We start from the raw sequence: 21,336 nt of genomic DNA on the forward strand, positions 1-21,336 counted from the left end.
TAAGCACTTGCTGTGTTCAAGTATACGTACAAAAGCAGCAATTCATTCGTGTGGTAGAACACTGACATGCAATGGAAAGATCTAGCAACTTCAGGTCCACACAAGAGCAACACAAAGTGCACTGAGGATAACAGAAACCAGCCATGAAAAAACAGGGGCCCTGTGGCTCCATTAATGTCAGTCCACAGCTGGGCACATTCAAAGTCAGGAGGCAGTGGGTCCTCTGGGAGCGAGGGAGAACAGGTCATCAGGGGAAGTTCCAGGCAAACGAGAGACTCTGTCTTAAAGACAAGGGCTCACAGGGTGAGGGCACTCTGCTGCCAAGCCTGACAATCTTTGTTGATCCTACATGGAAGGAGAGAACGAATTCCTACAAGTTGTCTTCTGATTTCCACTACATAAGTGCATGCACACACATGCACACAAGCACACACACACACACATACACACACACATGTCTAGGCCTACTAAAACAATTTGAAGGGTCCTAAAACAGGATACCACCATGACAACTACATGTCCTCTGCAGCTATCATATAACAAAGAAGGGACTAGTCACCAAAGGCCCAGGAGGTCACCTTTTTCTAGTGACTGCTCCCCTGGGGACATTGGGGATCAAACAGGAAAAACAGAAGGTTTTCTTTCATTTAAAAAATTAAAATCTTGCTTACATTCTATAAATATGACTTTGCAACTATGGTGTAGAATATTAGTGCACACTGGAAATAGCGTGCCTCAAATAGGAAAATGGTTTGTGTTCACCAAGTGCCAGGAGCCAATTTTCAATTGCTTAAAATAGTCATGATATTTTACCAAGGTAATTATACTCTTAGCTATCAGTAACAATTAACTCCTTAGACTGGAGCCGCTTAATAAAGGTCTCGAGACAAAATTGCGCATGCCAACCACTATAAACCGAAATGTGAAGCAGGCAAAGAGGCCCCTTGGAGGGGATGCCAAGGCAGAGTGCCATAGCTGGTTCCAGGGCCCTGTAGATGGATGGGCTGGAGGGACACAGAGGACAGTCAGGCAGAGGTGAGCAGTCCTAGAGACTGAGGCCGGACAGTAGCTTTCACAGGAACAGTAAGGAGTAGACACTCCCTCACCACAGGTCAGTCAGGCTGGAGTCCAACATAGCCAGGCAGATACCAGCAGGAGACATTATACTACGCCTGTGAAATCACGTGACAATACCCTTGGTGCCTCACCAGACCAGCCTAATGAATAGCTTCATCTTGTAAGATAGCTAGCAAGTCAAACTCCTGTACCCCAGGGCTAGGAAGGCAATGGGTATCAATCCATTGAATCTATCTCAGAGGGACAGCTGCTATAGATAATCAGTCAGTGTTGGGTAATCAATAGCTACCTTTCCACTCACTCAGAGTGAGGCCAGCAGTGCAGCACGGGTCAGAGAGGGGCCAGTTTGAACCGGAGAGCCATCAGCTCTGACATGGGAACGTCAAGGACAGAGGCATCCACACGGGACACCAGCACAAGCCTCACAGGATCTATTCAGGAAACCACGGGAGCTCAACAGAGGCCACACTGCATCAGCACCATTGCCAACAATCCTCACTGTTGCCCAAGTCCTAAGCCTGAAATGAAGCTCAAATAGCCACCAAGTTCACAGCAGTTCTGGTGTACAGCACGGGCCACAACAGCCATGGGATAAACGCAACCGACAAAAAAATATCCCAACCACGTGGATGTACACATGGTACATCCCGGACCATGTGGGCATATACATGTGGGAATGCTACAGAAGCTGGACGACGTGGGTGTGCACATTTTAATACTATGGACACACACCCAGTTCAGACCACTGACTTCTCCAGAAAGCAGACAAAACCATTGTGTCCTCCCCAGAGTGATTTCTCCAAGGAGCCAGAAGACTGTGACAGATGAACAAACTTGGGAAATCCAGACACTGGGAGCTTTTCTACCAGGCTGGCTGGGATGGGCAAGGCAGGCTGGAAGCATGGAACGGGTATGTGCTGTCTCTCCCCCCTAGACAATTCAGAGGCAACTTCATCTCCTGGGCTGGCACTGCAGAGCTTCCCTGTGCAGGGACCTCACTGCTGAGTTTGCAGGATGCTTAGAGGGCTGTTGTACTAGTGCCTGTGTGGAACTCCACAGTGCACTAGAAGGAGCTCAGGGCCATCCCACTGAGCTGACTCTTGCAGAGTCTGGGCAATGATTCTCAGATCACAGGGAACAGTTAGGTTCTCAGACTACCTCTCTCTCTTCATCACACAGTCTGGAAGTTCTGGGTCATAGGACACAAGCCTGTCTTCCACTAAGAAAGTCTATCAAGCTGATCCCTCCCTACCCAACTCTGAGATTTCCCATAGCCAGCTCTGTCTTCTCATGCTGCCAGCACAGGCACAGCCCTGTGATGAGCTGCCCACAGCCAGCAGACCAGGGCATGCGCCACCTTCTGTCTGCGTGTGTCTGCATGTTGGCATCAACAGTGGCTCTGTGACAGCCTTCTTCCCTGAACCATGGCTCTGTGGAGATGGGGCCAGCTCTCCTCACATGCTCTGGTAAACAGTAAATCCTCTGGGTCTTTGCTTAAGCCTCACCTCCGACAGCTCCTCGCATGTCAGTGGGCACAGCAGTGTTTGTCTTTGTCACGGCTGGTAAGCATGTGGCTGAGTGCTCGGCCTCTTTCCCACTGCACTGTCAAGCCTGAGGGCCGTGACCACATATTCCCATCACAGGGCTTCACTCTGACAGGCACTGGGCAGGAAAGGATGATGTTAAGGCCCAGAAGAGGAGCCATGCCAACACACTGAGCATCTTCTCGGCCAAGAGGCAATGCCGGGATACTCTAGCTACCTCTCTTCCTGGGCCACCTGCAGGGACCCTGGGGTCTAAAAGGAGAGCTCAGCCTTTACCCAACCCTGGGAAGAAATGTTTGAGGCCAACACAAATGACAGGTCTCCCTTTCCCAGACACTGGGGGATTGGCACAGGGCTGTCAGAGGTAGCTGTGAAACTGCAGTGGGAAGCAGAATGGCTTGCTTTGTAGCAACATCCTCACCTAGAGATACCACTAGCAAAGAGTCAGGTTTCCAAATGACACCACCAAGCACAGACCTGGTCACACACACCCAGATTTTCTGGGTGTACCAACTTCTTAGGCCTCATGCCCACATCCCATCAGGGTGAGGGTGGACCTCCACCCAGCAAGCTGGACTCCCTATTCTCATATACCCAGGGACAGATTCTTCCTTGTGCTTCCTTGTGCTCTGAACGCCCAGAGTCCATTAGATGCTCACTCTAAATAACACTCATTAGGAATTTCCATTCACACTCGAAGACCTCAGTGTACCATGCAAGCATCAGAAAGGCTTTGGGTGGGGGCTGGAGAGATGGCTCAGAGGTTAAAAGCACTGGCTCCTCTTCCAGAGGTCCTGAGTACAGTTCCCTGCAACCACATGGTGGCTCACAGCCATCTAGAATGAGATCTGGTGCCCTCTTCTGGTGTGCAGGCATAAATAAATCTTTAAATCAGAGAGAGAGAGAGAGAGAGAGAGAGAGAGAGAGAGAGAGAGACCGCGCAAACAAGTCAGACTGCCTTTGAGCCAGAAGTCTGAGAGAGGCTGGGGACTAGGGAGAGCGTGTCGCAGCATTTGCCTTGTCACCTGGAGACAAGAGACCATCCTCATGCCATTTCAGGATGAAGCTTACTCGAGCTTCCCCTATTTGTGCAGGCAGCAAAGGACAGGAAGGCAGGCTGGCGACCACTGAGGAAGACAGTGGAAACACTCCCCTGGGGGGCTGCAGCCCAGGTCAGGATACACAAGGAAAGTGAGTCCAGGAGACTGGTTTTGATCTTGCTGTTTTGAGAGGGCCAAGCCACAGAGGCCAAGCTGGCCTTCGTTCACCAACTCCCTTCCTGCCTCAGTCTCCAAAATTCTAGAATTACAATTATATGCTGCCACTCTGGGCTCTGAACTACTCCTTGTACCATTCAAAAACTGTCCTTAAATTTGGACTAAGAGCACGCATCCTAACTGACCTGTTCCGCTCCAGCCTGCCACTGGGGAAGGCCAGCACTGTGCATGGACTGTGGTCCAGCAGATGTGGAACAGCTGTTGGAGGTGTGAGAAATGGAGCACAGGCAAGAACGTGCAGCCTCACAGAGGGCTGGATGAGGACGGACCACCAGAGCTAAAAGGTCAGGCGGAGGCGTGGTGGAACCTGGCCACGCTGGGTGAACTGTACCTTGGTCAGCAGCACATTGCGCTTCTGAAGCCTTCGGGCCAGTGCCTCATGTGACTCCCTCTTCTTCCTCTCCTCTAGCAGCTGCGCATTGACCTGCCGGACCTCATCCTGGAGCTGCTGCTGGGCCTTCTCCAGACTCCGGGCACTACACAGAAGACAAGAAGGTATAGCCATGAGGCCTCATGTGACCATCCCCCAGAACTGGGGGCACATCCCCCACTGTGTACCCCACAGGGGTGTCCTAAAATAGAGCTGCACGTGCAAACACCTCGTTGTCGTTTCCTCGCTCCTGAATAGCTACTTAGTGCCTTTCAGGAGGTTCTGGATTTCAAAGACACCCAGGGTGATCCCAGAACACGGTGCGAGGAGAGGGAAGTGCAACTCCACACACAATGGGAAAGATTGTCAGCCACAGGCGCTTCAGGACGGCACTTCTGAATGAGCTAAATTGCCAGCGCAAGCACTTCCCATGTGAGTCACAGTCGGCACAGATGTGCAGCACAGGGAGGGTGCGGAGCACAGCCCCCACAGCAGGCACTGGGCCTGAAGACTTTCTGAAGGAGAAAGTACTGCCTCACACTGGGTGCTAGGCATGCCTTGTGAAGACAGATGACAGGACACACTCGGGCAATGGTATCTGACTTCCTCTACTTTTCCTTTCTCTATACATGTATTTTTGCAGTATAGAGGATTGAAGTAGGAGCCTCAAGCATACTAAACAAGACTTGTCACTGAGCCATGCTCTCAGTCCACAATGAAGAGTTGTAGGCAGGTGCTCTACCAATCAGCCACACCCCAGCCCCTCACTGGGGGATCCTAGGCAGGTGCTCTACCACTGAACCACACCCCAGCCCCACACTGGGGGATCCTAGGCAGGGGCTCTACCACTGAGCCACACCCCAGCCCCTCACTGGGGGATCCTAGGCAGGGGCTCTACCACTGAGCCACACCCCAGCCCCTCACTGGGGGATTCTAGGCAGATGCTCTACCACTGAGCCACACCCCAGCCCCTCACTGGGGGATTCTAGGCAGGTGCTCTACCACTGAGCCACACCCCAGCCCCTCACTGGGGGATTCTAGGCAGGTGCTCTACCACTGAGTCACACCCCAGCCCCTCACTGGGGGATTCTAGGCAGGTGCTCTACCACTGAGCCACACCCCAGCCCCTCACTGGGGGATCCTAGGCAGATGGTCTACCATTGAGCTCCATCCTCAGCCCTCTGTATTTTCTACTCTAAGACAGTATCTAAGTTTCCAAGACTGATCTTGAGTTTGTAATCTCCTATTTCAGTTTACAGATAGTGCCACCAAGCCTGGCTTCCCTTACAATATATGCTTTCCTATTGTATCCCTATGGCTGCCCTGGCCTGGTCACTGCCTCCCCTACATCATCACAGCCCCACAACAGCCCTCTTTAGTCAGCTGTCTCTGCAAACTTCATAGGCCCAGGTCTCTAGATTGAGGCCTCTAAGGGCTGTGGCCCCTCCCAGAATGACCTCAAGCATCTTGGCAAAGACTCTCAGAAAGTTCCCTTGCTACTTTCCACCCCACCAGTCCCACAGCCACTCAGTGCAGCCCCTGTTGTCGCTGGTCCTTTGGAGGGCACAGAAAGCCCCAGAACAGCAAGGGCAAGGATCATTAAGTACCCAAATGGTGCCCCTCACATATGCCCTGGGCTCCACCCCATCCTTATGACTATACCCAGAGAAGGACAAGGCCACAACAGAAAGATCCAGATCAGATGATAGGAGTAGTTGGGGGAGGACCAAACAACCTCACCATCCAAGACGGCACTCTGCAGGCTGTATGCAACAACGGCAGTGTGTGTGTCCCATCAACAGCAGAGACCTCTTCCCAAATGGAATTCTAAAAACTCGCAAAGATTGGAATCTGGGAACTGGGGAGGTACATCAGCTGACAGACATTTGCTTTGCAAACATGAGCACCTGAGTTTAGATCGCCAGCATCCACACAATGAGCTGGGCATGGCGGTACACACCTGTAAGTCCAGCGGTGTTAGGAAACATGTGACGTGGAGTCGGGCAGATAGATACTGCAAGTCTGCTGGCCAGCCCTCTAAAGTACTTGATTATGTCCCAGGCCACCAAAGGACCCTGTCTCAAGCCAAAGGTGGTGGTGCCTGGGGACTGATACTGGAGGTTATCATCCGACCTCCACATATATGCCATGCATATGTGGACTCACGCAAAGACAGCCAGGCAGGCGGGCAAACACTCTCTCTCTCTCTCTCTCTCTCTCTCTCCCTCCCTCCCTCCCTCCCTCCCTCCCTCCCTCATACATAAGCAGGGCAACAGGATTCTGTTATCATGTAACATCTGTAACACTCGTGCAAAGTGTCCATGAACAGAACACTGCAGCTACTCTGAAAATGTACAAACTGGGGGGTGGGGCCTGCAAGAGACACCTGCCACTCAGATCACTCCTGCCTCCAACAACTTTGGCTCACTTTGATTATGCTGTTTCAAGAAAACCTGAGCTCCTGAGGGCGGCAGATAGCGCTTCTGTCAGGTGGGCACCCGCAAATATGTATTTCACATCTGAGTGAGTATAGGATTTTGTAAATTATAACTTAGTAAAATCATTTAAACAAGCTGAAGTGTAATTTGAAAGTGAATGAAAGTCAAACATTTATGAAACTTCAGCAGGGACCTGTGACACTGCTGGTCCTGCAAAGTGTCAAAGGGAGCCCTGCTCTGGGCCACCAACACAACCGCAGAAAACAGGACCAACCATGTGGCACCAAGGGCATTGGCTTGGCTTCGATCGTGCAATCTCAGGAAGCCTTGTACTGTCTGTCCCCTAGCCCCACAGAGAAGCAGCCGGCTGCCACCTGCACCCTAGGTGCGTCACAACCCCAAATGTAAAGCAAGAGCTCATATTCATGGGAAACAGACGTATAAAGAGGCTATTTTGAGTTCCAGTTCAATTGAAAACTATTCATAGACCAATTTAATAATCAAGGACTGTGAAATCGACTCTTGAATCGTTGAATTCAGGTGGGGAGGTTCACAAGCGCCTTAAATCACTGCTCCAAAGTGGGTAATTTAATTAGAACGGCAGCATTCACTCTGCTACTTAAGAGCCAAGCACACAAAGACAGACACATGGCAATGCAACTTTTCAGGAGACAGGGCACACACAGGCAGGGTGGGACTGGGGGCTTGTGACACTCGGATAAGCTGTCCTCAGCATGTGGTTCAGGGGAGTCTTGCAGGAAGACTTCCAAATCCAAGGTTAAAATCTGGGAACAACATTCCCCTCATAGTGACCCAGGGTCTTGCCTACACAGAACAGACGCAAACAACCCCAAGGCCATGGGACTTTGCTGGGACTTCGAGGACCAAGGCTCAGGTATAACGGAACCAGACAGCAGGATTGAACACCAGAAAATCTGTCTCAAGTCTGAGCTGCTGCCAACCCCCACTCTGCAGCGAGGTTCTGCTACCTAAGAAGGGAGAGACACAGTTACACAATCGCAGCCCTATACCTAGGTCACACCACACCCACTGCCAACTGGAGGCCATGGACAGAGATGTGTGCACCATGGCACCACAGGAGAGAGAGAGAGGTCTTAAGGATGTAGAGAGACCCGTTGCAAAATTCCAGATTATAAAGAAAACTCTTGTCTCTCCCTCCCTACAACACTCCTTCCCAAGAAGAAAAGATTCCCTCCCAGGAATATTAGGTATCTATATCAGGTCTGCCACTGATTTATAGCCCCAATCCACAACCCTCGCTCCGCATGCCCTGCACAAGGAGCCTCTATGCTCACCTGCGTAGACCACAGAGGTCCATGTCAGGATGTCTTTCTCAATGATTCTCTACTTCATTCACTTTAGTTTTGGAGACGGGGTCTCTCGCTGAACCTATGGCTCACCATTTTGATCAGGCTAGCTAACTAATGGGTTAGAATCTGTTTGTCTCTGCCTAACACGGGTACACCACATGCCCAGCAGCTCTATATGAGCTCTGGGGACCTGAATTCAGGTCCTCGTGCTTGTATAATAGATGCTTTACTCAGTGAGCCATCCCCTCAATCCCCGTACTCTCCCTTAATAGCAAAACACATTACATCTTCTGTGGGGATGTCAGAGGAATGCATGGTCCTACAGATGATGCTCGGACAACAGGCAGGACTACAGATCGCAGCAGGCCCTAAGGTCAGTTCCCAAGGCAGAACAGATAGATTCCCAGGTCTCCTACAGGACAGGGCTACACTGTAAATTGCAGTTCAGAGAGTGGCAGATAGAGGGCGCTCTACAGCACCATTTGTGCCCTGAGCACAAAGATCAACAGGCTGGGATCCTCTTAGATCCACCCACACGCACCTGGTGCAGGGTTCACTAACATAAGGTGCTGCTAAACAGGCATAAATCACCGAACAGGTGACTGCAGGGGAAGGAAGTGCTCACACAAACCAAACAGGCAGCAGCAAGGACTTCTGAGACTGCAGGACACGGGTGCCTGAGTGGGGCGAGAGCACTGGCAGGGGCTGGTGCTTGAGTGCAGCAGACATCATAGACCTGAATCAGATGGTATGCAGCAGGAAGCATGTGTGGAAGGGAGCAGATGGGGAGCCCTCGGGTGAGTCGGGCAGGCACAGGGCCCTGCATGCTCCTCTGGCACCTGCCGCTGCATAACTAGGTGTCAGCTGGCATGGCAAACACGGGGTGCAGGTCCACATACCACCACAGGGCTGAGCCACTGAAGCCTAACTAGCAATGGCAGAGGACAAAACCAGTGAGGAAAGGAGTACTTTGGTCCATGGTGAGGAGGATGAAATGAACTAAATGCCTGCGGGCACAGGGAAGGGCAAATGTGGGGGGCACCTGGGGCAGAGGGCAAACAGCTCATATATCCAGGGCACACTCACACTGTGTGGAAATGGGAGAGGACTATGGGGCTCTTGACCAGGAGACAGTGAGGAACTGAAGAACAGGAACAAGGGGAAGGGAGGGAGGGACATAGAAGCCCTTCCACATGCTCCTTGGGCTACAGGGGTGAGCGGAAGGCAGGATGATCTCTGATGGGCAAGGGACTAGAAATGCTGGGTTCAGTTTAGAAGTGAAGAGCAGTGTGGAAGCAGAAAGATGTTCTTCCAGGAGTTGGGTTTATGGAGGCGACACATTGGCAAGCTCTTGGGCAGGCCCAATGGAGAGGACACGGACCAGCAGACAGACAAAGCCCAACAGGACAGGGCTGCAATACAATGTCCAAACAGGCTCTGGACACTCATAGCCAGGCTTCTCAAGCCATGCCTACCAGATGGCTCTAGACACCCAGGCATGCCAGAATACAAAGACGCAAGGCTCCTCAAGTTGGCATGGACCTCAAGCTGGAAGGGGACCTCTGCCACTGTGCCCATGGGTTCTATGAGAGCCCCAACAGCTGGAAGAACTTGAGCAACCTCATCCCAGCACAGATCCCCAACAGTTCCTGGGATTGCTGGTTCTCCCTCGCCCTCCCTTTATCCCCCAGGGAGATTCTCTCCATTCAACTCAAGCCTTTCTTCCAAGGAAGAGAAGAGAAAGCTCATAAAAAATTAAAGCTCTCGCTCCACGGCGCGCTGAACTCTGAGGGCAGAGGCATTTCCACGAACCTCTGGGACTTCAGAGCGAAGCTCTTGGTGCTTCAAGGAGAAGCTGAGCGTGTTTATCGATCGCTGCCTTTCTGAGGCACATCTGCTGAGAGAACGAGCCCAAGCCTTTGAGAGCCATCTTTGGATGTGGCGGGCCACTGGCGCTCACTTTCATGTGAACTTCATCAGAAACCCAAGCCTAAGAATATCTCCTTTCAAGGAACCAGGCAAGGCCAGGAGACACTGCAGAGCGGCAGGAGACATTTTAACAACCTTCTCCAAGACACCAAGACAATGATACTTCCAGCTCTTCCTGGCCTGACCTGGCGTTTCAAAGCCCTGAGGCCTGCCTTCCTCAGCTCGAACCCAGCACCACACCCATGCAGCAGGGAAAGCACACCTGTGTCACCAGACCTTGTGGGCCCAGACACTGTGGCAGTTCTGAGAAGAGCCATGTACCAAGTCATGGCATGTCATACATATCATACGACACATTTAGCTCACGAAGAAGCTGATTCTGGCAGCTGGGCTGGGTCCTCCTTCCCCCATCTCAGACCCAAGCATGGCTATTTCTTTGAGGTCTCCTGTCTGAGCTGGCCCATCTAACCCTGTGAGAGCAGAACAGTTCAATAGAAAAAGTTGTCACAACCTTGAAAACAGCTGGAACCATTTCCAACAGAAGTCACTGGTGTTTATCGCACGATATAAAAGCGTCTGCCGTGGGAAAGAGAAGCCAGAAGTTCAGCCACGGGGAGCTTGGCTGTGGGGAAAAAGCTCAATGGGGAACTCCAGCTGCCTCAACTTCCCTAATTGGTGCCTGCTGGATGTTATGCATACCCAATTGAATAATGTTTGTTATCTAGCTACATATCACCTGCTACTTGCTTTTTTAAACATTGGCTTGCTATATACTTAAAATCACTCATTCAAAAACCACACTGCATAGAATGCAGTACTGGAGCGCCGCCTGGTGCAGAAACACAGAGTGTGTTCACGTGTCTCCACAGCCATGGATAAACCCAAGTTCTAAGTAAAACAAAACAAAACAAAAACAAAAAAACCTGAGGGCTGGTGATGCCAGCTCGGCTGGCAGAATGCTAGCCTAGCATACTCAAAGTCCAGGGTTCCTCAGCACTGCATGAACAACTGTGGGAACAACACACCTGGAATCTTGGCACTTAGGAGGTAGAGGCCAGAGGTCAGAATTCCAGATCTTCCTTGGCTAGGTAGTAAATTCAAGGTGAGCCTGGGCTGCCTGAGGTCCTATCTAAAAATAAAATAAGTTGGACAGTAGTGGCACACACCTTTGATCCCTCCAGAGGCAGAGGCAGGTGGATCTCTGCAAGTTTAAGGGTAGCCTAGTCTACAGAGTGAGTTCCAGGACAGCCAGGTTTACACAGAGAACATTTCTGAGGTTAGTGGCATCTCTGCTGAGGACTGAAGGTCACTGTGAAGCCCTAATCCCCAGGGAGGAGCCTGGAGAGTGTGGGGAGAGCTCTCATGATGGGATGAGAAGCCTTGGGTGAGACCCTCAGGAGTTGACACCAAGCAGAACAAAGGCCCTCTGTAGACACACACTTCTAGCACTGCGACCTCAACCACCTAGCTCCAGAACCATTAGGAAGACAGGATTGCAATTTAGGAGCCCTAGCTACAGCAGAGTTGTGAGAGGAGCCCAAACTCACTGGGATAACCCCTGTTCTTAAAACCTGTGGAGAGGTGTCACACAGAGGAACAATTCAGAGCCTTTCTGGTGACAGCTCAAAGCAGTCTGATGACGTACATGAATAGCAGTGGTTTCCTACAGATTGTGATAATGGAATTCCTTGTGCATGGTGAGTTTTTGTAATTCATCTCTTTCATGACGTTAAGAAAACACTAGTACAATTTTATTCAACACCTACAGCCCTTTATTCTTGGAGGGCTGATGAGCACACATCAAAACCTGATAACACAGATGCTTTCTAACCTTGGGCTTTGGGGATGAGTCAGTGCAGATCAAAGCCGCTGAGTCACCTCTGTAAAGCCACTGTGTCTGCACCAGGAGAACTGGATGCTTGCCCTCCCTGGCCTCTGGGCATGATGCCTGGCACAGCCTGCAGCACTGACCTAAGACATCAGGTCAGGTGGAGCTAATCTGTCACCAGGTGCCTATAGGTTCCTAATCACCACCGCTATGTCAAGGGGAAATGTGCAAAAGTGCAAGTTCCCATGCCCAGGGCCTCTGATCAGGGCCTGCTGAGATGCAGTCTTCTGCGGTCCCCATGCCATGTACACAGAGCAGTGTGCCCCTGCTTCCTCCCAGTCCCTTGGGGAGTCTCTAGAAGCTGAAAGAAAATTCCAGAAGTATCTCTGTCCAGTGAATGAAGAATCAACAGGGACCACCCAGAGGCAGGATGGGCTAGAGTTATGGTCCCAGAAATGGATGACCAGGAGAGGGCCAGTTGATTAACCAATAAATTAGCCCTACATACAGTCCATACTAGGCACCATTCCTAGGCCCGGGAAAGAGCCACCCATGCTAACAGGTCAAGCCCTGACAGAGCCAAAGGGTGTCAAGATGTAGCAGTCAGCAAGCAGCCACCAGACAGTAAAATCATGACGTCAGAATATCATGCTGCTCTTTAATAGTGTGCGAGATCACAGGGCCCTGTCCGCCAACAGAGCTTTGTGACAAGGACACCTACACCAGAGCTAGAGACACAGAAGGGAGAGTGAAGGTCCTGGGAGCTGCTCTGAAGAGAGGCCAGAGGAGAAGACCCCAAGGGGAAAAAAGTGGAGCCTACAAAAGACATAAGCAGAAGGGGAGCAACTGGAAACCGTGGATGCAGGGCACCCTAGGTAGGAAGGCTGCTTGGTAGGAATCTCACGACAGGCTAAGTCCCGGCTCAGGAGGACCCTCCAAACAGTGTGGCTGACGATACAGGCTTATTTCTGGTAGTTGTAGCCTTAGAAAAAAAAGCCAATAGATGGAGAGCTATATATTCAACAGAAGGTGTGGAAGAAATAAGTCCAAGTTAGACGGATCTCACCACCACCACCACCACCACACACACACACACACACACACACACACACACACACACACACACACACACAGCAGCCAGGGATGGAGTAAGGCCATACGCTTCCTGCATCCCTTTGGATATCACATCCTAGATGGCCACTGCTGTCTATTCCTGGCTACCTCCTAGAAAGGCATTTCATTTCTAAAAGACTTTCAACCAAGAGCAAAGACCCCAGCACTGAATACAGACTACTCACAAGTGCTACCAGCAGCAGGGAGAGGTGGCCACACCTATATTACTAAGTCTGCAAACAGAGCTAGAACATCCTGTATTGTTCCCATGTCCCTACCAAATGGCAAAACCCTACTGGTGAAAGGATGCTCCTGACACAGTCTTGGGAGGTCTTCAACGGACCCTGAGGGCAGTCAGATGTGGAGCAAGCCTCAAGAAGGCTATGTCAGCATGTCTGGCCTGAGCCATGAGGTGGCTCTGGAATTTGTAGGAGAGGCAAGGATCAGAAATACAAAAGGAAATAAGTGGCAGCCCTGCCCTGGCTTCTGCAGTGGGCAGCCTGATGCAAACTCAAAAGGAGCCAAAGTTTCCCCAACATCCTTGACAACAGGGCTCAGCATAGCACATAGCTGTCTGTATTTCTACATCAATCCCATTTCTTCAAAATCTCCAAGTAATAATACTCACCCCTCCTCCCCCCCAAAAAAAAAATCACAAAACTACCAGATTGTAGGGAAAACTAGAGAATGGGGAAAGCAGAGATTTATGGAATTACCAACCAAAGGCCCAGGTGAAGAAGCTGAGAAGGAAGCCGGGGAGGAAGCCGCCTGGTCCCTGGCCACTGGGCACAGAGCCTCTGCCGAGCACTCTTCCTAACATCTCATCAATTCCAATCATCAAATTCAATCTGCATTCCCAGGTAAACAGAGGCCACCAGTAAATACTCTCATCTGACCTTGAAATGTGAGAAGGAAAATCACCTCTCACAATTTCAATTTGCTCCCGACCAGAAAGAATAATCCAATCTGACTGATTGGTTACCAACCTGCAACCTCCCAGGTAGGGCAGAGCCCCCTGTAGGCCACTGAGTCTCAGCTGGGCTGACAGTGTCACCCCTCAGAGCCTTGCTAAACTCTCAGCTTTTGAAATAAAGGGTGTGAAGAGAAAGTTCAGAGAGCCAGAGGGCTGGGGATGTGACTACACAGCACAGCACTTGGTTGTTTACCCTTAAGGCCCTTGGTGCTCTCTGTGGCACTGAAAAGGGCTATAAAAACCTCAGGTTAGAAATGGATAAGCAGGGAGTGGTGTTCTTGCAAAGGACCTAAGTTCTGCTCCCTGCACCCATAACAGACTGCCTGTCCACTGCCCTCCTCTGGCCTCGCCTGCCCTCCTCTGGCCTCCACTGCCCTCCTCTGGCCTCCACTGGCCTCCTCTGGTCTCCCCTGGCCTCCCCTGACCTCCCCTGACCTCCTCTGGACTCCTCTGGCCTCCACTGGCCTCCTCTGGTCCCCTCTGGCCTCCACTGGCCTCCTCTGGCCTCCACTGACCTCCCCTGGCCTCCACTGCCCTCCTCTGGTCTCCTCTGGCCTCCACTGGCCTCCTCTGGTCTCCTCTGGCCTCCTCTGGTCTCCTCTGGCCTCCACTGGCCTCCTCTGGTCCCCTCTGGCCTCCACTGCCCTCCTCTGGTCTCCTCTGGCCTCCTCTGGCCTCCACTGACCTCCCCTGGCCTCCACTGCCCTCCTCTGGTCTCCTCTGGCCTCCACTGGCCTCCTCTGGTCTCCTCTGGCCTCCACTGGCCTCCTCTGGTCTCCTCTGGCCTCCACTGGCCTCCTCTGGTCCCCTCTGGCCTCCACTGACCTCCCCTGGCCTCCACTGACCTCCTCTGGACTCCTCTGGCCTCCACTACCCTCTTCTGACCTCCACTGCCCTCCTCTGGCCTCCACAGGTGTCTGCACTCACTCATTCATACCCCCACAGAAACAACTAATATAAAATAACACAATATTTTTAAAAAGTCAGAGAAGCAGTTATGCTGACACTGGTGTGTGTCAGGTAAGTAGGGGTACCCTCACACATGTCACTTTGGCCTTAACATGACTGAAGAAGAAGAGTTAGGTGTGGTGAATTTTAGGAGAGTGGCACAAGCTGTGGCAAAGCTAGGTAGGAGCTCAGCCAAAACCCCAGCTCTTCCTTTTGTGCCTAAACCTCAGCAACAGGAAGGGAAGAAGGGAATTAGGAAGGAAGGAGGAAGAAGGAAGCCCAATGACTCTCCAGGAAGTCCACCTCTGTATGCAAACAGGACTCAGAACAGCCTTGGGCCCTGCCCCAAGTCCACCACTAGCACACTCAGGAGCAGCAGGAATCACGCTGAGGACCACCCCTCACTTCCATAAAGACCTGAGGCACAGGGCAACTCGCTTCTTCCAACAGCACCCAGGCACCCTTCTAAGGAAGGCAGTGTCTTCACCCTGTGCCCCACAGTGGACACAGATGCTCACTGGTCACAATGCTTCTAGAAGAATATTGCTCCCAGGTGATGTGACTGGAACGTGAGCTATACCTTGGGGTGGCTAATGCTCAGCTGTCCCCCACACTCTCCCACATCCTAATCTTCGGAAATATATTCTATATCCTTTCCTGAACCCAAACTCTGTGAAATTAGATGCAGGAGGGTGAGAGAAACCCCAGTCTGGGAGGGAGGAGGGAGGGGGAAGGGAGGGAGGGAGGGGGAAGGGAGGGAGGGAGGGAGGGAGGGAGGGAGGGAGGGAGGGAAAGAGGGAGCCACCATGAAGGAGAGAACAACAGCAGAAAGGGAAGGGTCTCCAGCAGACAAGCGCCCTGGCCACCATAAGTCTTGCACTGGGCTCCTTTTCCCATCCTCATCAGATCCACAGCTCTAAATAGACCTTCCAAGCCACAAGTGTCAAAGTCACCGTCTCCCATCACCAGCCCAATGTCACCGTCTCCCATCACCAGCCTAAAGTCACCATCTCCCATCACCAGCCCACTCTACCTGCACCGTCATTTGTGCCGACAAGTCTTGGGGAGGCGTGGAGAGGGAGTCCTGGAGGGAGAACCTGTATGGGCTGAAGGAGGAACGGGTACAGACGGGCCTGCCTGGAACTGGGGGAACTTCTGAACTCCTAAATAAGGCAAGTGGCCTCTCCTACCAGGCTGGCTAGGCTGCCCACGTGCCAGCACCACTAAGGCCTCTCTCCCCATTCCCTCTCTCTTGACAGCACCTCAGGCCTCCTTGGTGGACTCCTCCAGTCAGCACAGGACCAGGGGCCAATGGAGCCCTGGGAAATCACACACACAATATCCCCAGAGTCCAACAACACAGGACAGCATGGAGAGGTGGTAAAAAGCGGAATCCTGCCATGACCTAGAAATGGCCTGTCTCATGCAAAGATGTGAGGGCTGACAGTGGGAGACATGGGCAGTTTGGAGAGACCTTTAAGAGGTGGCCTGGTAGGTGTCTCTAAGGAGCACAATCTCACAGGGGATTATAACATGCTGCTCTCTCTCTCTCTCTCTCTCTCTCTCTCTCTCTCTCTCTCTAGCTTCTGGCACAAATAATCCTGTTTCACCCAATGATACATGCCACCACCAGAGACACAATGCCATGGAGCTGCCAGATTGTGTGCTACAACCTCCAAAACTGAGCCAAATAACCTTTTCCTTTGTAAGTTACCTGCCTCGGGTATTTTACTATACTGACGGTAACTGTAAATGGACATGTAAAGAATATGGACCATGGGCCAATGTGAAAATATGAAGGACTGTGCCTACTGTTCACATAAGTGTGTGTGTGTGTGTGTGTGTGTGTGTGTGTGTGTGTGTGACATAGGAAGTGAGAGGGCCCAGGAGAGCTTGACTGGAGTGCTTGTCCACACAATGACTTTAGCTACCACCCTGGAGGTCACTCAAAGCACAGATCTGAGCCTACACCTCCAAGTCCATCCCTGCATCTAAGGACAAGGAAAAGGGCATGGGTCGCAATGCATGACCAGGCCAAGGAGAGAAGATCCCTGAAGGGCGAGAGCTGAGTGTGGGCTTAATTGAGATTGTGAATCAAATCGGACAAGCATTTAGAAGATGAGACAGAATAATCTCAGCAACGTCTCTCTCTCTCTCTCTCTCTCTCTCTCTCTCTCTCTCTCTCTCTCTCTCTGGAATCACTGGGCAGCCCAATTAGCAGTTCTGATGCTGAGGTTCCTGGTGTAGCACGGTCGATAGTGGCCCACTGGCCAGCATGGCCTGAGCGCCCACACCAGAGGCGCCATCAATCAACACCTGGGCTCCATTATAATCCCTGCAGCTGCCTCGGTGGTGCCTGATTAATAAAACCCATTCTAGTGTTTATTCTCCCATTGATTTCCCTGTCCTCGGCCAGGAGCCCAAAGTCAATAACCGGTTGGGTGAGGCAACTTCCCTGGGCCTCTGCTGTCTCCCCTGGGCCAGAAGCATCATCTGCCCCTGTCAATCATCTGTCTTGGCGCAGGGACCACACTGAGGGGCATAGCCATCTAAGCATGCATGGGACATCAGGCTTAAAGGCTGTCACTTGATTAATAAAGAGACATCTCTAAAGTGTTCCCCAGGCTGAGAAGTGAAGCCAAGAGGAGAAAATGAGTTTGAGACTCCCCAGTGTCCTGCCTGTCCACCACCCTGTGGAGGGCTGGGAACAAGGAGGCACTTGCTGACCGATGGCTATGTCAACATGACCATTCTTTTATTAATCTCACTTCCTCTCCCCCTAGGCTCGGGCTTGGAGAGTTGACACTTGGCTTGAGAAATGCCAGCTCTAAGCAGTTTATTTCCTCTTGAACTTTAAGAGCTGACTGAGACAGAAGTGACCTTTAAAAGGCAGGGTTAGAGCTTGTCGGGCCTGGCAGGGTACTCCTCTACGTACACAAAGCGAGAGGGGCCGCAGGCTCGGCCAGCACCGTTGCTGACCCTGAACTCTGACGGGAGGCATCAAGACAGGTGGGTTAGAACAGGTCCAAGGTGGTTGGGCTGGGTGATGGTCAGCACAGAGAGGCGGGAGCCTCCAAATGCACATGGGCCCTGGAGTGAAGACTGAGAGGCATGGTGTCGCTAAGAGCAAAAGCAGCATACTGAGGGCTGGAACTTGGCCCACATCACTGGTTGGTAGCTAGCAGGTCATACACAAAGAAGGGTATCTACTTCTCCATTCTTCCCAGAGAAGCCTACTGAGTAGAAGCCAGGGTGTTCCCAGCACCCTGTAGGGCCTCCATTCCAGCCTCCCACCGATTCCATGGGTCAGTTTTCCAGTGTTCCCAGGGAATCTGCTAATTATGGTTTGACACTAAGTATTCTTTGCCCCTGGGACTCTGCAGTGCCCTTGGTGACAGTGAAGGCTGTGACCCAGCATCAAGAGTGAGGGTTGAATGAGAGAAGCAAAAAACCCTGGGAATGGAAGAAGTGTCACCAGGAGACCACTAAAAAAGCAAGTCCCAGATCATTGCCAGCAGTGGACATCCACACTGGAGGGTGACAGATGGCCCAGAGGGCCCCAGCTTGATGAGGCTTCACAGCACACAGCAACCATGAACAGGGCTCCAGAAGAGGCTGCGTAGCCAAGAGCCCTAACGTGGGGCAGAGAAGCTCAACAGCCCTGGCCAGCCTCTACTCTCTGGCAAGGACCACAGGCAGAGACCTCAGCCCCAGAACAGTCATCCAGGGTCAGGGGCAGCCTAAGAATTAGTCTGAAAGTAGGCCATCTCCACGTGGACCTACACTAAGGGAAGGACACTATCCTCCTGAAGTAACCCCAGTCCTCAAAGTAAATGAAGCCACCTATGCCCCCCAAATGGCGAGCCTATGATATGATAACAGAGTTATACATGGGCAGGAGTGATTCTGAATATGCAGCACATTGGAAGGTTCATGTTCTGAGGGTCTATGGAAGACACAAGAGGGCAAGATACAGGCCTGAATGACCTTGCAGATAATCGCAGCTATGCAAAGGGGCCTGTGGCCCTCGAGCACTAGTGGAGTTCTGCAGAATGAGGAGCTGGGGGCGGCAGGGGCCGGGCTATACAGTATGGGGCTTGGGTGGTACTCCAGCATCCTCCCACACACCAGCCTGGACAGAGCAGAGCAGAGCTGGGTGGCTGCTGCTGAGCAGATCCCTCACCAGGCCCATCTGCTGTGCACAGATTAGAGGCAGGAAATGCAGCTCAGAGAGCAGGAGCCAGAAAACACATTTCCTGAGCCATTGTGTGACTCCACCGCGCCTGGCCGTGCCACTCAATTGGCAATGCGCAGCGAGTTTAATAACTTTCTTAGAAGACACTCAGAACTGACCTCAGACCTTTGCATATCAGCTCCTCAAACTTCCCATCCCAGAACCTAGAGCTCTGGAGGCCCGGGGCTGCCCTGGCAGGCTGGAGATCACTGCCCATACAGGGCAGGGGGAAGGCGCAATGTGCAGTCCACTGTAAACGGCCTGCGCTGTTTGAGCTCACCGAGAGGCCCACTCTGGAGGAGGGATTACCTCCCCCATGTCAGACCCAAGCACGACTGTCTCCAAGTGTCCTCTAAGACCCCTTGCTCCGGCACCAGCCTGACTTTGTAATGGGGAGACAGAAAACGGCAAAACAGCCAAAAAGTAAAGACATCACATTCTTGAGAACACCCAGGAAGTGAACCACTTCCAACAGACATTACTATTATGTATCCCATGGCATAAGAATGCCTGCAGTGAGAACAAGAGGCCAGGAAACCATTCCCAGAAAGCAAGCTCAACTGAAAGTCTAGCTGACGGCCTCAGCTTTCCCAGTCACTGCTGCTGGAGGAGGTAAGAAGGTGCTGGTATGCTAATCTTGTGCTCTCTGTCTGCTACTTGCTATTTTTTTCTTTTACTTTTGCTTGTTACATGCTTAATAAAGGCACTTATTCAAAACTGAATATGTAGACTGGAGAGCTGGCTGAGAGATTAAGGAGCACTCGCGGCTCTTGCAGAGGACCTGAGTTCAGTTCCCAGCATCCACACGGTGGCTCACAACCATCTGTAACTTTAGACCCAGAGGAGTCAGTGCCTCTTCTGACCTCCGTAAGCCACTGAACATATGTGGTTTACATACATGCACTTGGGCACATACTTATACACATAAAATAAGTATTTTTTAAAATACTGAAAATGTGCTGCTATAGGTCATTTTCTGGACCCTACAGAACAAAAAGGCATGGCCACCAACAACACCTCTGAAGATGAAGGCCATCTCACCATCCTCACTTCTGGCCATACACCATCTCCCTTAATTCTGCCCAAGTTAAGTAGTATGAAGGGCTGACGGGATGAGGGATGCCATGCAGGGATACTGAGACCCTTCACTGAGGACACCAGCTGAGAGAAGAGGGCAGCCCCCGGTATGTGTTACGTGTGAAATGTGCCCAACAGGCTTGTGTGTTTGAGCTCTTGGTTCCCAGCTGGTAGGTGGTGTCGTTTTGAGAGGCTGGTCCTTTTATACATCACAGCCTGGCCTAACTGTTTCCTGACCCACTGAGATGTTCAAGAGCAGTGTCACAATCCCGTTGCCTCAGCTGCGGGCAGCCAACTCTGCCATGCCTCCCTTGACATGGTGGACCACACCTTCTCAAACGGTGACCCTACAAACCCCACCCCACAGGCTGCCTTCAGAGAGTGACCCTACAAACCTACCCCACAGGCTGCCTTCAGAGAGTGACCCTACAAATCCACCCCACAGGCTGCCTTCAGAGAGTGACCCTACAAACCCCACCCCACAGGCTGCCTTCAGAGAGTGACCCTACAAACCCCACCCCACAGGCTGCCTTCAGAGAGTGACCCTACAAACCCCACCCCACAGGCTGCCTTCAGAGAGTGACCCTACAAACCCACCCCACAGGCTGCCTTCAGAGAGTGACCCTACAAACCCCACCCCACAGGCTGCCTTCAGAGAGTGACCCTACAAACCCCACCCCACAGGCTGCTTTCTTCAGGAGTTCTATCACACCAGTGACAGAAATAACTAATATAATTCAATACAGAAAACAACACGGAGTCCAAGGAGAAGAGGCGAATGGACCCTACCCCCAAGTCAGTTTTGGGGCTAGAGAGGGCTACCTCACCCTCCCCCATGGGAAGACACCTCTTGCCACAGCCTTGGCCTTGCCCTTCACCCTCCAGGATGGTAACCACAGGTTTCTGCGGCAAGGAAGCTGCACGGACAAACGCAGACAGAAAGACTGTAGCAAGGGGTGTGCAGCCAATGACACGATGGATGACTTTAGACAGGAAAGTCAAAATTGCGAAAGGAGAAGACGCACACTTTAATGATCTAGGGGAAAAGAAGGCCTCTCTGTACCCACGTGAAACCCAGGGACTAGAAACTTACAGTTGCTCAAGACATAAGAACCGATGCCCGGAAGACTCATACAGAGGGGAATGTCCACTAAGAAAGCAGCTGAGGTGGTGTGCAGGAGGCTGGGTCAGGAATAT

The 21,336-nt window shown here is 51.8% G+C and overlaps 1 protein-coding gene across 1 annotated transcript in view; it reads right to left on the minus strand.

The window, feature by feature from the left end:
* Positions 1-21,336, minus strand: part of LOC121464955 (mitotic spindle assembly checkpoint protein MAD1) — a 319,326-nt gene that overhangs the window by 187,985 nt on the left and 110,005 nt on the right. The window contains exon 11 of the mRNA XM_041678089.1: positions 4,230-4,374. Within this exon, the coding sequence (XP_041534023.1) occupies positions 4,230-4,374 (145 nt within the window). The remainder of the gene's footprint in view (positions 1-4,229; positions 4,375-21,336) is intronic.

This window comes from Microtus oregoni, unplaced genomic scaffold (assembly GCF_018167655.1).
Source record: "Microtus oregoni isolate MIOR12 unplaced genomic scaffold, Mior012 000029F_ref0000214, whole genome shotgun sequence".
Taxonomy (NCBI): domain Eukaryota; kingdom Metazoa; phylum Chordata; class Mammalia; order Rodentia; family Cricetidae; genus Microtus; species Microtus oregoni.